The 17012-nt window shown below is 41.8% G+C and overlaps 1 protein-coding gene across 2 annotated transcripts; it reads left to right on the top strand.

Moving 5' to 3' along the window:
• The first annotated feature begins 210 nt into the window (after positions 1-210).
• SPRY4 (sprouty RTK signaling antagonist 4) lies at positions 211-15733 on the top strand. Of its 2 annotated transcripts, XM_073355698.2 has the most exons (3): positions 211-391; positions 4279-4528; positions 13038-15733. In XM_073355698.2, the coding sequence occupies exon 3, from the start codon at positions 13087-13089 to the stop codon at positions 13975-13977; it is 891 nt and encodes a 296-aa protein (XP_073211799.1). In that variant the 5' UTR covers positions 211-391; positions 4279-4528; positions 13038-13086; the 3' UTR covers positions 13978-15733. The 2 variants fall into 2 exon arrangements, with proteins under 2 accessions (XP_073211799.1, XP_073211800.1); XM_073355699.2 differs by lacking the exon at positions 4279-4528.
• Positions 15734-17012: the final 1279 nt, after the last annotated feature.

Below are 17012 nucleotides of genomic sequence, written 5' to 3'. Positions count from 1 at the left end.
GCCCTCCATTCATAAAAAAAAAACACCCAACCCACATCTAGCCTTCGCAACTTGCAACAAGTTCCCTTCCGGCCCCCCATTCATAAAAGAGAGCAGAGCATGCGCCTGGGGGCTTCAGTGCCCACCCATTCATAGAGTTGGGAGGACAGGCATGCGCAGAGGGGGTCCCTTTCCTCCCATTCATAAAATAGCCATTTTCCCAGGCAGCAGTTGTTGCAACATCGAGGCGAAGCAGGGGGAAGCTACCGCTGCTGACAGCACAGCACTTGCAGGTCCTTCTCTGAGATCCATGGTGTTTCGTGCCAGGGATTTGCAGGTCCAGCTCCTTGATCTGTCTCGGATTTAGGATTAACTTGCCTGTTGAGAGATGGTCTTGTCTGAACTCTTTAAAGTAAGTGGGAGATTCATATTTGTGGAGATATATATATATATAAAATAGAAAAATAAATCCCATTTCCCCCCCCTCCAAGAAAATGTTTGCTGTCCTTCTCGGTGCATTTATCTGTTCCCTTTGCATGACACTAGACACAAACAAATGTGTATGTTATGATTTTTCTAAAAGTAAAACATATTATATATATTTATAAATACACCTATGCTTTATATATAGCTGTCTGGTGTCTCCTGACCTAAAGGGAAATTTTCATTCTTGCAAGAAAAGAAATATCCTGGTTCCTGGACAATTCGCATGTGTTCCCATGATTCGTATTGAAACTTCTTTTCCTGCTCTCCCATTAACATCTGCATTTGGTGTATGGACACGGCAGGCGTCTTTTACCAGATTTGGGTTGGGATTATTATTTATTATTATTATTTTATTTAGAGTCGCATTAGGCTTTTCTTCTGTTGATGGAGATTCCTTTCCTTCGTCCCCACCCCTTCCCCTAACGGGCATCCATGCAGGATCCCCTAGATTTACAAATAAAACCTGTACCTGGTCTTTCCGTGGAGTATGAAACCTGATTTTATGTCTTTCTTCTCTCCAAGCCCTCTATCTTGTTAGTACCAAGTGGCTCCGGAGCTGTCTCCATAATAGGACACTTTAGCGCTCAGCCACTGGAGTGTCAGATCTTTACTGGATGACCTTTGCTCTTTAGCATTTTATTTTATGCAACTGTCCTGCAATTCCGTTTTCCTTTATTTCTTACTCCATCTTTGCTCTATTCCCCACAATCTTCTCTGTATCGCTATGCGGTTTTGTTGCTACAGTTATAACTTTGGATGGGGCTGCGTGGTTACATGTTTTAAATTGTAGTTAATTAACGAAGATTTATGCATATAGTCATTTATATTTGCACATATATTTTATCCATCTATATATATATATATATATTATGGAGAAAAATGTCTTGAGTGCCCTTCTCCACCAATTGTGTTGCAGACAGAGACAAGGTAGGGTTTTATTTTCTGGTACCAGTCCTGGCATCACAGTGGAAAGACAAGACTAGAAATGATATAGTCTGAAAATCCATTATCAGAAAGGAAATGGAAAAAACAGAGAGGGACATATGCAAGGCACAGAAGTCCAAGAGGAGAGTGGGATTGGAAATGCAGACCTTGGAAATGAGAGTGCAAACAGGAATCAGCATTAATCACAAGGGGAATGGACTTCATTTTTTCTTTCTCCTCAAGTGATCAGAAGTAATTTATTACAGGGGATGACTTTTCTGCAATATAATCTTTCCAAAAGGGTCTGATTTCTCAATTTAAAAATATCATATTGCCACACTTTTCTTTTCTTTTTTAAGAAGCGTAGAGGGCGAAACACGATGGAATTATCCAGAGTAGAGAATAATCTGTCTTTTATTCTTTAAAACTTCTTGAACTCCTTTTCTTTGGGGTTAAAAAATAAAGCTGTAATTTGTGCACTGAATCACAATTATCTTCATAACTCGTTCCCCCTTCTCAATATATAGAAATGAATGACAGAGGAAGGAGTGGTTGCTCTCAGTTATTGGAACCCTACTAGGAATGTCTCTTTGATAAATGTGCCATATTCCATAGGCTATTTTGTTCTGTTGATAGAAGGGACTCTATTGCTATTGCACAATTAAGGAAACATTTTGAAATCCCTGCAGTCCTTTTGAAATCACCTGTGAGATATGGAAAGATTTGCTCATCTCCTAAAAGAGCAAAATAAAACTTGTTTTATCCTTCCCAAACCATGGTGGGAAAATGGTCATCCGTTTTCAATAAAATGGCCCTAACAACCCTTTTCTAGCACTGCAGCAATGTATAGTTCATAATATCTACAGTTTTCCCCACCTTAACATAAAAAAGGCAGAAAACTAATCAAACATGTTGACTATACAACTTTGCAAGTTCATCTCTGGTGTCTTAAGTTGTCTTTCTTTTTAGGTAAATAACTGGCCAAATACTGTGGGGGGTGGAGGGGGTTATTTTTTGTTTTTTTCTTAAATTTAAGATCTAATGCAGTATAATTCCCTTCATTTACTAGAAAGCCCTCTGGTAGCATTCATCATTTAGTATTGTTAACTTATAAAACTCTAATTGTGTTCTTTAAATTCTGTGACTTTTGTACATCAAAATTTGTTTTATTTAAACAATAAAAATAAGAGAATCTATTGCAGATAAACTGTAATCCTCAGAGATCTGAAAATTCTCAGTCCAAATCCTCGCTCGCACTGCAAGAAAGAGACTTGGAAAGTTTACAAGTCTATTTTCTTCAGTTTCTCTATTTCAGAGCCATTGGCAGGGATTTAATGCCTCATCTTAAAAAATCAGATTCCCTCACTAAGCTTTTTGATTTTCCCCCCATCCCTCCCTCCCCTTATTCTTCTCAGTGGAAAAACTGTAACGATCTTCACACAGGTAAGGCCATTAGACCGTAAAGGGAATTCAACTCTTATTCATTTGTATATGTACTATAGAAAAAATAAGGCACAATTTTTCTTTGCTAAAGAGCTTAGAGTTTAAATTAAATCAAATCAGACTTAATGAAGTTTGAAGCTACAGACATTCTACTCAGACCCACATATCTTATCTCTCTCTCTCTCTCTCTCTCTCTCTCTCATGTACTTTCTATAACACTTTTTGGTAGGGAATGTCTCCTTTGACTTAGTGTCTAGCTTTCTATGACACTGAGCTTTATCCTTGTAAAGGATTTTCTACAGCAAGAAGCCAATTTTTCTCTTCCACCTATAACCCCCTCCATCTTCTTTCCTTCCAACTAAATCTTCAGAAGACTTCATAGGATCTTTAGATTCCTGCTGGTAAAGCACATCAACTTTGGTGTCTCCGGTTAAGAGGTTCTAACCAAAGGCAAGGTGAGAATTTCTTCAGATATCATTCAACTGTTTATCTCTGTGATTCAGAATGAGTTAGGTTTTTTATGGTCCTGTCTTGCCTATTACGTAGTCTTACTTTGGCGTCCTTGCAATTACACAGCAAGCCTGATTCACCATTCTGAATCTTTCCTGTGCTGTCAAATGTGACTGAAAGTATCAACAAGGCTTTGCCATTCCTGTCTACCTTGGGCTGCTCTTTGCATGTCCTCCACGTTGTTAAGTCCATAAGTTTTCCTTCTCCGAGCACTGTGCTATGTCAGTTAGCCCCTTTGATGTGTTCCTCCAGCTGCCCAATGGCATGCCTGTCATGGCAGATGTCCTGGCTTCATTCTTAACACATGTCCCCAGCTATTGCTACCTTCTTTTCTGGGTAATTTTGGATATAAGGAAGTTACTTAGACTTGTCTTGAGTTCAGCGTTGCCCTGCCTAAATCAGAATTCACTTTGCATGGGTGGAAATTCTGCACGTATTTCTTACTGGGGTTCTTTCTAGCATGATCTAGTGGTTAGATAATAGGATTGTGAGTCAAAAGATCTGGATTCTATTCCAAGCTCCTTCAATGACCCACTGTATGATTTTAGCAAAATCACTTAAAGTGAAATCCTGGCCCCACTGAAGTCAATGGCAAAACTCCCATTAACTTCAATAGGTTCAGGATTTTGCCCTTCACCTCTGTGTGCCAGTTTCCACATACCTTCCTTACAGGGGGTTGTGATGCTTTATTAATACTTGTGAAACACTATGAAATCTTTGGATGGATGATACTATAGCAAATCAAAAATTAGTATTTGTTATGTTAGAAATATTTGTATAGGGTATGCTCCGAGGTTAAGGGAGGAACCTTGGGTTGCATTGTTTCCCACCCCATCCTGTTAACTTCATGCCGTGAAACCTCAGGGCCAAGTATCTGAACCAGAGCAAAGTTCAACGGGGTCTGATTTTTTTGTTTGTTTGTTTGTTTTTTGTTAGTTCAAAAGGAACCCTCTGATGCAGTTCAAAGAAAAGGAGTACTTGTGGCAGTGTTGTGGAATTTAGTTCCAGGTATTTGATAGAAACAGCACACAGTACTTCAGCTGGCAGTGAGGGGTGGAGTAAACCATGAGAGCACCACATTCTAGTGCCACAGAACAGCCCTGATTTTATGAGAAATAATCAGTTTGCCTGAGAGACACCACAGAGCTCTCCATGTGACCAGGTACAGAGCTCTCCATGTGACCAGGTGAGTACCAAGACTCGCTGAAAGGCATGAGGCTGAAGGCCAACCGCTGTCCCTGAAAAATTGCCTTTATGAAGCATAATCTTAATTAAAAGGGGTAATGTGACCCACGAATCAATACTTGATGTTAACAAGCGTAGAGCTTTAACTCTAGCTCTATATTGCTTTACTCCTCTGATCCGGCTAGCGATATATTTATTACTGAATAAGCTTCGAGCAATGTTCTGGGGGCTTTTCTTTTGGCATTTATTTAAGCATAAGCTCTGATTGCGTTTTAATTGCACCTTGCAAAAGCTGCTTGGGCCAAACAAGGATATCTTGGACCTAGTCCTAGGTGGGTGAGGGGTGAGTACAGAGCATCTGCAAATTCTGTTGACTTTAATGGGAATTGCATCTTTCAGAATCAAGACACGTATGTCTCTCAAATACATCGGATGCCACTTTAAGGCCTGATCTTGCAGCCCTTCCTCAGGTGATATCAGTGGAACTGCTCTCCCCCCATAAGTGGTGCAGAATCAGGCCCTTTGTTAATCCCTCATTTTCAGTATCCTGCTATTACTACATGGTTATAGGGCATTGAATAGATTGCAAAAATATAAATATTAAACAGTTAGGGATTTAACTAATTGTATGAAGATGCATACCTCTTTACTAAGTTAAATAAGTTATTCAAAGTCTGTTCTGTTTTTCAGTAACTAGAAGTTGTCCAGCCCTTATGAAAATCTAAAAGAATTTAATAGATAAACCAGTGGGATTCTAAAGAAATTATTTTAAAACCTACAAAATTTAATAGAGAATGAGCTTTTCAGTAGGTTTATATAAACCATTCCACAGAGTTCTATAGTAAGTGTATAATTTTCTATTAAATTCTGCAGGATTGTCCAAAAACTTTATAAAAAATACTTTTCCATTAAATTCTGTAAGATTTTTTTTCCCCATAAAGTGAATCCTACAAAACTTCCAAGTTTGAAATGGACAACCATTTGTACATTTTAAAAAATTATTTGCTAACCCTAAAGTTTTAGAAAATTATTATGCAGCAAAATAGTAGTTTAGGTATTGAAAAGAGGAAGTGGCAAAAAGGGATAACAGCAACTGCAGTCGATTGAGTGGAATTACCCACAGAGTTAATTCCTATAAAGGGTTGTATATTCTTTTTATATCAAATGTTGCAGACCTGTGATATGGTCACTCCTAGTTCTTGAATGGGGAAAAAAAGACATCTTCTCTAAATAGATGTTTATTCTTGACTGATCAGTTTCAAAAGAGTTTCAGTTGACTTACTGGAATTAACTTTAAAATTAAACATAAAACCAATTTCAGAACATCTGTGAGATTTCCCTTGTATTGTCTGGTTTCAGAAAACTGCCTGTATAGCCAAACCTAGTGAATTTGTGCCTGGTTTACCAATAGCAGGTCTGAATTTACTAATGATTTAAGTGTTACCCACAACTTGCACATACAATAGTTATGTTATTCTTTCATCGAAATGAAAACAAAATTTGCATACAGAATTATATCAGTGCTTTAAGAGATGGTATTTGTTGCATGCACCCATATATCACATGTGGACTACAACAGGATTACTGATGTGCTTAAAGGTATGCATATGCTTAAATACCTTGCATGAATCAGGCCTGAAAGGCAGGACAATTAACTTTAAAAAGAAAGTCAGTAGGACCTTTAAGGTACCACGCTGTCTGGAAGCTGACTATACAGTAGGTAGACTATATAGTGAGTTAAGTTTTACTTGGTACTGTAAAATTTTGATTAAATTATTTGACTGCTAGTTGATAAGTGGCTCATCACCAAGCATCTTGATGTTTAATGAGCCTTACGTCACAGTTCTTAAATTGAAGTTTGTAACTTTTGGTGGATTTTATTTTCTGGTTTACTTATTTATTTAAAGAGTTGAAAGAAAACTGGTTTCTAAAATCTATGCCCTTTCTGGTTTTGTACTAATTCTTTTATGCAAACCAATAAACTTGATTATTCATTCTTGCCTGAATATTGGTTTGAATGTTATCTGCGAGGGACCTATGAAAGCTGCAAGTCGTTTCATCCTTCTAAACAACTAAAAGCAGAGGGAAATTCCTCCCTCTCCTTTTTATGACCTCATTAGTCCCTTCCTTGCGGATGAAATGCAGGGCATCTATTAAACTGCAGTGGCTCTTCAAACAACACATCATGTTAGAATGCATTTGTATGAACAGAATGAAGGAATTTAAGTGAATTCAGTATTTGGGATATTTCTGAGTGATGCCCACATAACAACCCTGGAAACTGAAATCTCTGTTCAAAATCCAGTGGTAGCACAAACATCTGTCAGTTCCTTTCCACTGTGCTTCAACTGGTCAACCCTAACCAACAGAAGAGTTCCCTTTCTCCTCAAAACATCATTTTCCAGCTGATTCTAGCAACTCTTATTTCCCACCTTTCTTTAACCAGGATGGCTTTGGGAGCCAGAACCAGACACCTCAGTTCAGAAAAGCACATGCTGAGCTGTCCAACTCAGCCCCTTCCTCTGTCCAGAGCTGCTTTAAATTCAGTGACCAGTTTCATGCTGAGTAAAATCCTGTATCTGAGCTTGGGCTCACAACCCAATGCTGATTTGCTGTGCTAAGGCATTGCTGCTACCTTACAGGTACAGTAACTCCTCGCTTAACGTTGTAGTTCTGTTCCTCAAAAATGCAACTTTAAGTGAAACGATGTTAAGCAAATCCAGTTTCCCCACAAGAATTAATTTAAATGGGGGGGCGGGGGGGTTTAGGTTCCAGGGAAATTTTTTTCACCAGACAAAAAACACACACACACTATAAGTTTTAAACAAACAATTTAATACTGTACACAGCACTGATGATTGTGAAGCTTGGTTGAGGTGGTGAAGTTAGAGGGTGAAAGAGGGTGGGATATTTCCTGGGGAATGCCTTACTGCTAAATGATGAACCAGCACTCGGCTGAGCCCTCAAGGGTTAAACACACCGTTGTTAATGTAGCCTCACACTCTACAAGGCAGCTCGAATGGAGGGAGGGGAGACAGCATGGCAGACAGAGACATACACCCTGTGTGTGGAAGGGAGAGAGAGAGATGTGCATTGCCCCTTTAAGTACACTGACCCCACTCTAAGTACACTGCCTTTAAAAAGATCAGGAAGTTGAGGCAGCAGCTGTGGCCAGCAAGCTCCCTCCATCCTGAGCCCTGTCCTGTCCCCACCCTGCCCTATATGAAGAAGGGGTAAGCGGAGAGTAGGAGTAGGGGGGAGGGAGACACCCTGACATTAGCCATCCTCTTCCCCCCTCCCCTGCACAGCAAGCACGAGGCTCCCAGGAGCAGCTCCAAGGCAGAGGGCAAGAGCAACACAGGGCAGTGGGGGGAGGGACAGCTGAACTGCCAGCAATTGGTAGCCTGCTGGGTGGCTGCTGCACAGAGAACTTAAGGGAGCGGGGAGCTGATCGGGGGGGGGGGGGCTGCCGGTCCACCCTGGTTCCAAGCCCCCACCAGCTCCCTGCAATGGGCTGCTCTTCCTGCAAGCAGTGGACAAAGCAGGCGGCTGCCAAACAACGTAATGAGGGAGCATTGGGCAACTTTAAACGAGCATGTTCCCTAATTGATCAGCAACATAACAATGTTAACTGGAACGACTTTAAGTAAGGAGTTACAGTAGTTTGGATGAAATATTCATGTAAAATCCTTCTACCCCTCTCCTATGGCTGTCAGAATCCAGTCACTAAATATGTAATAGAACTTGAGTGTCCAGTACATCTACCCTTCTTCTAAACATTCAGCCTGCAAGAAGCTTGTCATCAGCAGTGCACTTCAAATGACCATTCTGAGGTCTGTTTCTGTCAATGGACCCAAATACTAAACATAAAAGAGGTGAAGCTCGTGGGAGAATGTCAGTTCCCAGCACTCAGCCCAGTTGCTCAGGGTGTATCCTGGAGAAAGGCTGAGTGAGCAATCACAAAAAGACAAGTTGTTGCATCATACAATGTACTTATGCTTCAGGCTATTTTTGTAAGAGTAATAAAGTCTTAGCCAAACTGGGGTCTTGTATTGCTACTAAACCTTGGTGCAGAATAGGGAACGGAAATTTAATCCAAACAGCAAAAATGGTAGTATGTGGATGTATATCATTTTAAAGGATTCTCTAAAGAGAGTGTGTCTAAAGCATTGTATTAGGAGTTGGGAAATCTGGGCTTTTCACTTAACTTCTCCATGTCTCAGTTTCCCCATCTCTAAAATGGGAGTAATGATACTTCCCTACCTTTGGCCAAGTGATTGAGATCATTTAATGAAAAGTGCTAAATTTGATTTTCAGCCTTGACTGTCTTAAAGGCCATTTGGGTGGGGATTTTGTTGGAGGTTGGGAGGGTTTAAGTCCAGGAAATAAAGCTGGTGTTCTGACCAGCATTAATTATCCCAATTAAAACCACCTGCTAAAGTCTGTCTGCATATGAACTATCCCAGAGAGTATAACAGTTGCCAGACATGGCGACAGTCTCTGTATGATCTGTGTCTAACTCAGTGGGATAGGTTGAATATGCAAGGTATTCCTACTAGTTGCATGCAGCTAACTCCGTATTTGCATGGCCCTTCAGATAAATAAAAAGATGTAGTACAGTCTCAATTTCCCTTGCAAACATTGGTGTTTGCCTGACAGCTGCCTTTTACCACAGTGATGGCTGCTGTTCATTGATGCAGTATGCACACACATGCATTGAATACAGTGGTGCAGGAGCTGGCCTGTAATTTGTAAAGTTAAACTAAATGCTGTTAGCCTAGACAATTACATTAGACACTACCCTATAGAACAGAACACTTGACCATCATATATATTGGTACACAATTCACCTTAAATGAGGATTTTTTCAACCTAGTTTAGACCTGTTCTAGTTTAGACCTGTTCTGAATAAGCATAACTCCACTGATTTCATTAGACTACAGCTGGGATTCGATTAGACCCCAACTGATATTTGGAAGCTATGGGTGCATATGTTCTATTTTAATTTAAAAAAAAATCTGTAATGAAAAAGTCATTGGTACAGAGATAAAGGGCAAATGACAGGACTGGTTTAATATGGTGCAGTATTCCACCATTTTGTACAGCTCCAGCTACATCCATACCAAAATTAGTCATGTTGAGCGCGTACCTTGCCAGCTGAAATAGCTGCATCTCTATCCTCTAAGCTTTAAAAAACTAGGTTCTTGTGAAATACAATGGACTTCCTGTAAATGCAGAATCTCGGGCTGACAAATTCAGTGGTTTACACTTTGTATAATACGGAACTCTGAGTTTAAGCAAGTACTTTCTACACTATGACACTGAACTCTAGGTAGATGAAATATACATTCCCCCCACACCCCTTATAAGCCCTGCTTATTGGAAATCATTGCCTAATTTTTTTTCAAAGACAATATTTCATCAAAGCATCTCATGCAGTTAGGAAATAAGTGCTTCCAAAATCTTTCTGCTTGTAGTTCCAAAATATGATTGCTGAGAGCAGTGAATAGTTCTGCTTTTTAAGGAACAAATTCTCAATTGATTTCTAATCATAGGGGGTTTGTTTTGTGGTTTTTGTTTTGTTTAGTTGGGTTTTTTTGGTGAATGACTGACTGAGGAGAAAGAATAACTAGAGAACTATTAAATGGCAAAGGACGCTAGCTTAAAGACTAAGCCACCATAAGTAGCTTCATTATTCCCTCTAGATAAAGCATTTGTCCCATTTCTTGTCTTGTGTGGCAGACTCTCTCAAGCACAGCAACCCGTACTATGCTAATGCAGCAGAAAAGGCATATACTGTACTGACCACAGATTGATATTCCAGAGTCCAGTTTCACTGCATGAGCCCTATCCTGCAAGACGCTGAGCACCTTTTGTGAGGTGCTGAGCTACTTCACCTCCTATTGATTTTACTACGAGTTGAGGGTGTTCAGCACCTCTGAGGATCAGATCCCAAGTGCTCAATCAAGCGAATAAGTTATTCTAATAATGGGCTCTAGTCATCATTTTAAAGCAGATATCCCGCCCCCCCTCCCCCCCCCCCAAAAAAACAATAACACTTAGTTGATGCAGGAGGGTGGCACGGTTATTTTGGGTTTTTTGGTACAGTATTTTTCATCCAATTAATTAAACTAGTGGAAAATGATTTAACAGCCAAGCTATATAAGATAGCGTGTATGTTACATATATACACACACAAAAGTTCTAGGGCAGGAGTTTGGATGGTTCTTCCAGTTTAATGCACTCTTTCCAAACTTACAACTTTTATGGATAAATCAGTCCCCACTGGCGGACCTTTCATTGTAAAATCCAAATCTTTTCACACATTTCTAAAACTTAAAAAATAAAGATCTTGAACAGCTCACTACTTCCTTTTGGATTCCAAAAGGCCCCTTCTCCCTTAGCTTACTCTGAAGTTTTACTTGCTGCTGCTTTTAAACTGATCCCGAACATAATTCATAAATATAAAGGTCACTCAGCAAGGAAATGGCCCATCAACTAGAAAACAATGTGCATTTTCCAAATTTGAACCAAGTAGTTTCCGTTCTTTGATTTAAGTTTAGTTACTTCCTGTGGTTTCATGTCCTACACTGCAGTTGAATCTTTGGATTGGCTCCAGTATAAATTGCACTCTTTCAATGAAATTAGAAACTGTAGCAATAGCTGGTTGAGCTGATCTAGCTAGTAAACAGCATTTAGGCAAAATATTATTCTGCTTCGTGTCTGATAGAGATAACCTAATTAGTGGGGTGATGTGATCTCTGATCAGATTTTCAGTAGACTCATTGAAGTGAGCTTTACCTGTAATTTGCCCCTATCCCTTTGTTGTTGGTATCTTAGATGGCTGTGCTGCTAGGGAAATGCTATATATCCTCCTTATGTATATTTCCCACAATGGGGATGAAAGTAGTAGAAAACCTGTTCTTTTTAGGCCAATATCTGCCTGATGGAGGGCAGTTTGTTGAGACAGAAACTGGGGACCTTTGCAAAGGATACCCAGGTTGCAGAACCTAAGTGTATGAGTCCCACCTTTTCCCACTCCCCTGCTCCAAACTCCTCCGCCATTTCTCAAGGGAGCAAGGGAGGAAGATAGATTATTATGTTCAGAACAGTTGCTGTGGGTGTTTGAGATGTCCTGGAGATGTCCTGTTAAACTGGAGAGTCGGTGAGGAATTGTAAGATGCCCCAACCAGGGCCAGGATAAAGGTGGGGGAGGGGGGATAATTTGAACCCTCTAGGGCAGTGCTACTCAAAGTGGTGGTCCCGGTCCGCGAGCCATCGACTGCCAGTCGGCGCGCACACTGGGGGGAAAAAATTGCCGGTCCCCCATATCAGACAGCTTGAGAAGCACTGATTTAGGGCATCTGCTTCTCTGGGAGGGCTTTCTACCAAGAAGCAGCAGCTCATACTCCAAGCCATGCAGCACAGGAACGTGAGCAATAAAGAGCACTCTGGCATTTCATCTTGCACTTTGTGGGGTCCCCAGGGCCTGCACCATATTCCAGTGTCTACCAGTTTAGCAGGCTTGTCGGAACTGGCTGTAGCATTATCCTTCAAGTCTGCGTAAGGCCTGCCAAGTCAACTCTGCACAGTTGGACTTCCTTGGGTTTGAGGTGCGGTGGGATAGGGGAGAGACGTTCAGTGGCATTATCCCCTAGAAACCCACAGCGACTCTCCGTGAGAAGATTGTCTGCCACTGTCACTGTTAACTTGAATGAACGTCTGCTCTGCATAGGAGAGGGAAGAGGGATTAGACCAGGCATAGGCAGGGGTGTACCAAGCAGGATCTGGGATGGTGTGTGGATGCCTCAACCCTCCCAGGATGTCATGAGTGAGGAGAGATGGGGTTGATCTGTGGATTAGGATGACAGCCCCCGCCATAACAACTCCCCTAATGGTCAAATGCTACCCCTCTGAGCACGTGGGGAGACAAACTCTGAGCTATCTCACTTAAGCCATCCACACAGGGGCTTAATTCGGGCCTGAGACTTTGTGCTACTTGGAGTGAATATACTAAACCAGTACTTCCCAAACCTGTTGAACCAACATTTTGCTAGGCTGAGCTCCCAGCTGTCCCAGCCATGGCTCATGGTCATGTCTGCTGGAGACCAGGGAGGTGACAAGGTAGCATTCCGAGCAGCCAAAGAATATTTTAACACGGGCTGATAACTCTAAGGCAGCAAGCTCAACTTACTTCCTTCCTCCTGCATTGCCTCCCCAGCCCTACCCCAGCAGCCACTGAGAGAGAAGGGGCTACTAAAGCCTAAGATATTGTTACATGTAGCAATGACTGGGAGTGCTAGGCTAGCCTAGGTTAGTGAGAGCAAAACCGTGCCAGTACAAATCCCGGCTTTACACGAGAGCAGATACTTTATCTCCGCTTGAGGTGCACTTGGCTCATAATGACTTCAGTGCAATAACTGCTAGAGCAATGAGCCCTCCTTGGACTGGGAATAGTGACAATGTGAGTTAATCTGGGAACCGTTCCCTTTTTTCCTTCTCTTTTTCAGGACACTTAAAGCCGTTTTTACCCCCCAGTGGTGAAGGACGCTCTGACCAATGGAACCCCGGATTCCCCACAACATAACTGTGGCCCCGAACTCTGTCATGGTACAGCCGTTACTGGACAGTCGGATCCCCTATGGGAGGCTGCAGCATCCGCTCCCCATCCTGCCTATTGACCAGATGAGGACTACTCACGTGGAGAATGACTACACCGGCAATCCCAGCCTGGCCACCCAGAAGCGCCCCAGAGGCCACCAGGAACCCACGCTGACCAGCCAGCACCTGCAGCGATGTGAGCAGGACGTCACCCACCCCTGGATCTCCTTCAGCGGGCGGCCCAGCTCCATCAGTAGCAGCAGCAGCACGGCTTCCGACCAGCGGCTCCTGGACCACATGGCGCCGGCCCCCGTGGCGGAGCAGCCCTCCCCGAGAGCGGTTCGGATACAGCCCAAGGTGATGAATTGCAAACCCATGGATCTGAAGGGACCCATGTCTCAGGAGCTTGACAAGCACTTTTTACTGTGTGAAGCCTGTGGGAAATGCAAGTGCAAGGAGTGTGCCATGCCGCGGGCTTTGCCTTCTTGCTGGGTGTGCAACCAGGAGTGTCTCTGCTCTGCGCAGAACTTGGTCAATTACTCCACGTGCATGTGTCTGGTGAAGGGAGTCTTCTACCACTGCACTAACGAGGATGACGAGGGCTCCTGTGCAGACCACCCCTGCTCCTGCTCCCATTCGAACTGCTGTGCCCGCTGGTCTTTCATGGGTGCCCTCTCTCTGGTCCTGCCTTGCTTGCTGTGCTACCTGCCAGCCACCGGCTGCGTGAAACTATCCCAGAGATGCTATGACCAAGTGAGCCGGCCCGGATGTAGATGTAAAAACACAAACAGTGTCATCTGCAAGGTGGCGCTGGATGGCAAAGCGAGCAGGCCAGAAAAGCCTTTCTGACCATTGCAGGGTGCGGGGGGATATGAGAAAGGTGGAAGAGACACCAAAGGGGAGGTTATAACCTGTGTTCTGAGGATAACATATGTTAGCCTTTTGCCATCAACAAAGAAAGCCGAAGTAACTATTTCCATAAACTGAAGCACTTTGGGTTATTCAGGGTTTTGGAATTGATTATCTAAAGTTAAACAGAGGGGGGCCAATGGAGGAGGATTCTTAATACTTTACAGAGCCCAGGCCAAAAACCAACACAGATCACAGAGTACCGCTGCTTAAAAAGTCTTTTCACCATCTGGTTCATAGTGCTGGCTGCTCGCTGTGCCTACGTCCAGCAAGAATAATTAACTATTAGCTTGACAGGCACATCAGCAGAAGCAATATTCATTTTCATTCACAAAAGAATAGTGGATTCAGAGTAGGGTGGGTTTTCTTCCTTTTTCAACTCTGATATGTTACCAGCAGCCTGTTGAAAGTAAAGGGTTAAACTTTTTCTCTCCACTTGACTATTAAAAGGGCCAGTTGAGTACAAAGTAAATGTTTCCCCAAAGCTTTTTCCTTCACCCTTCCAGAATAGATTTTGAAGCAGAAATAACTTTTTTCAATTTACTTTCTACAACTGTCATTGCCATTTAGGTATATTTCTATTCCTACCCCACCTGTCACGTTCCCCTTTTGATGCCGATTTTGTTTTCTGACAGAGGTAGTGATATGGAATCTCTCTCCCCCCTCACCTTGCCCCAATAAGAGGACTATGCGCATAATGTGTTTTTCTTCTCCCCCCACCCATGTCAATTTCTTTTGAAATTTTACACTGTCATTTTGCTAGTGAGCTTAAGTGTGTAGCCTCAGATGTCACATTTAGTAGATTTTAAAAATATATTATGACATCAATAGTAAAACTTTTTCCAGGGGGCTTTGAATGAATTCGACTTCTGTCGTGTGATTTCGTGCTCAGCAAATGCTGATGCAGAAGTCCCACTAAGCTGAGAAATTTGATTTTTGTTCCCCCCCCCCCCCCCTTCTCAAACGGTAGTGGCAAGGTCAAGAAAAACTGAGCACAATACACATGTACATATTTTTTAAATAGATATCAATCCAATACCTGTTCTTCTGGAACAAGCTCTTCAGATCTACTTTGCTGATAATATTAAGGACACTTTTTTGGGGGGCAGAATGACATTTGCTTGAAGTATTTTTCCCCCCTTCATTTCTATTGCTGCTGCTCAACTTTTGCCTTTTCTGTAGAATAGTGTGTCTTTGTAAAGTGTAAATAGAGAAATTAACAAGTGTCTATTTTAGTGTTAATGAGTACTGGGGGACGTCAAGGGTGCGTATTTATGGAACCTTGCCCTTGGTTTTCAGTAGCTGACGATCATAGGCTTTGTCTATGCACTCGTACTGCACTCCCTTATGCTGCAGTAACCCCTTTCTTTTGATAACTGCAAGGTGCTAAACAAAAAAACTTTGTCCTAACATGCAACAAATCAAATAGCTAGGTACTTGTTGCATGCTGAAAGCTGATCTAATCTGTGTGTGTGTGTATTTTTTTTTTTAATTAGAGGAAATGTACTCCGTAAATACACAGCAATGACAGAGAGATGTCATCTTTAATTAGATAAGCAATAGGCAAAGCTTATGTAGCATTTTCCAGAAATCACATTTGCTTGGTTGTGATACAATTGCTGTTTTGTTTTTTTCAAAATGTACTGATTGGAGCTTTTTTTAAAAATTATTTTATTTTTTACTTAAGAATTCATTTATGAGCGGGTGACTTTTTTTTTGTTACATTTAATTGTAGATATTTATTAAGCGGGGAATTGTTTTTTAAAAAAACTTCCTTTTTATATTTATAGCATTAGCTGGCTTGTTTATGGTAAATCATAGAAAAAGGGATACTGCATCTATGTTACCAGATCTTGATTCCTGTAGCTTACCCTCACCAGGAAGATACTGTGTGTGCAGTGAAGGAGTTTGTATCACAGATCAGAGGGAACCTTGCAAAGAAAAAAGAAAAGAACCCCAAACTGGTTGAACTGCTGGTTGAATGTATAAGGCATTGCTATTTAATGGAATGATATATAATTTTCTTAAAGTACAAATGGGCTAAAAAAAACGCAGCAACAAGCACAGAGATCTATATCAGCTATCTTCCACCTTGAACATATGCAACGTCCAAATGGCAGCCATCTATACATTTTCTGTTTACCGCAAGCCCTAGCTTAGTGCAGCAGGGTATCCTAGTGCAAATTTGCAATAGAAATTGTTGGCTGGCTGCATGTTACTGCAAGCAAACATAACATTTGAATGGTCTCCACTGTGCCAGTCCATAGTTGTGTGCACATGTAAACACACATAGAGCAAGTCCATATTCTTACATTCTCTAACGAAGAGGACCTCCAGCAACTTTTACTTTCATTGTACATAGTTGTAAACACCTATTTCTTTGTTGGTTTCTTTTAATATAGAACTTCTGCTGTAATGTAAGCTGATCCCTTGCTGGAAGACTGTAAAGCATTAGTGGATGTGTTAGTGCAGTGGTAAATGTAGCAGAATGAAGCTCCTTGTATTCTTCAAGTCCCTTTGGTGTAGCAATCAGTCGGCATGTTTCACCAGCTCTTTGCCTGAGGCATAGCAACAAAGTTGTTGAGCTTCTTGCATAGCATTCAAAAGATTCTGGGTTAGACGAGGCGAGAGGAGCCTTGACAATATGACACTATTCCTTTAGATGCCTTTGGCTGCTGTGCTGATGGAAGGTATTTTTCCAGCCAACAACTAAGTTTCCCCTTTTTTCCTCCAGTTCCCCCACCTTCACTTTTAAGGGACATGCTCCCACTTTGACCTCCTGCTACTCCTGAGACAAAGCATACAGGGACAGTGTAATATGCCATCTAAATTTGGTCTAGGCTCGAGCCACGCCTAGTTTGCATTAAATAAGCTGCCTTCCTCTCATGCAGAGACAACCGATCGTGACATGCAACATGGTCTGTCATCCCTGCAAGCTACCCCTATCTCGTAGGCCATGTCTATACTACAGGGAC

This window comes from Lepidochelys kempii, chromosome 8 (assembly GCF_965140285.1).
Source record: "Lepidochelys kempii isolate rLepKem1 chromosome 8, rLepKem1.hap1, whole genome shotgun sequence".
Classification (NCBI taxonomy): domain Eukaryota; kingdom Metazoa; phylum Chordata; order Testudines; family Cheloniidae; genus Lepidochelys; species Lepidochelys kempii.
The sequence above is the reverse complement of the archived record's forward strand: the minus strand, read 5'-3'. Positions and strand labels throughout refer to the sequence as shown.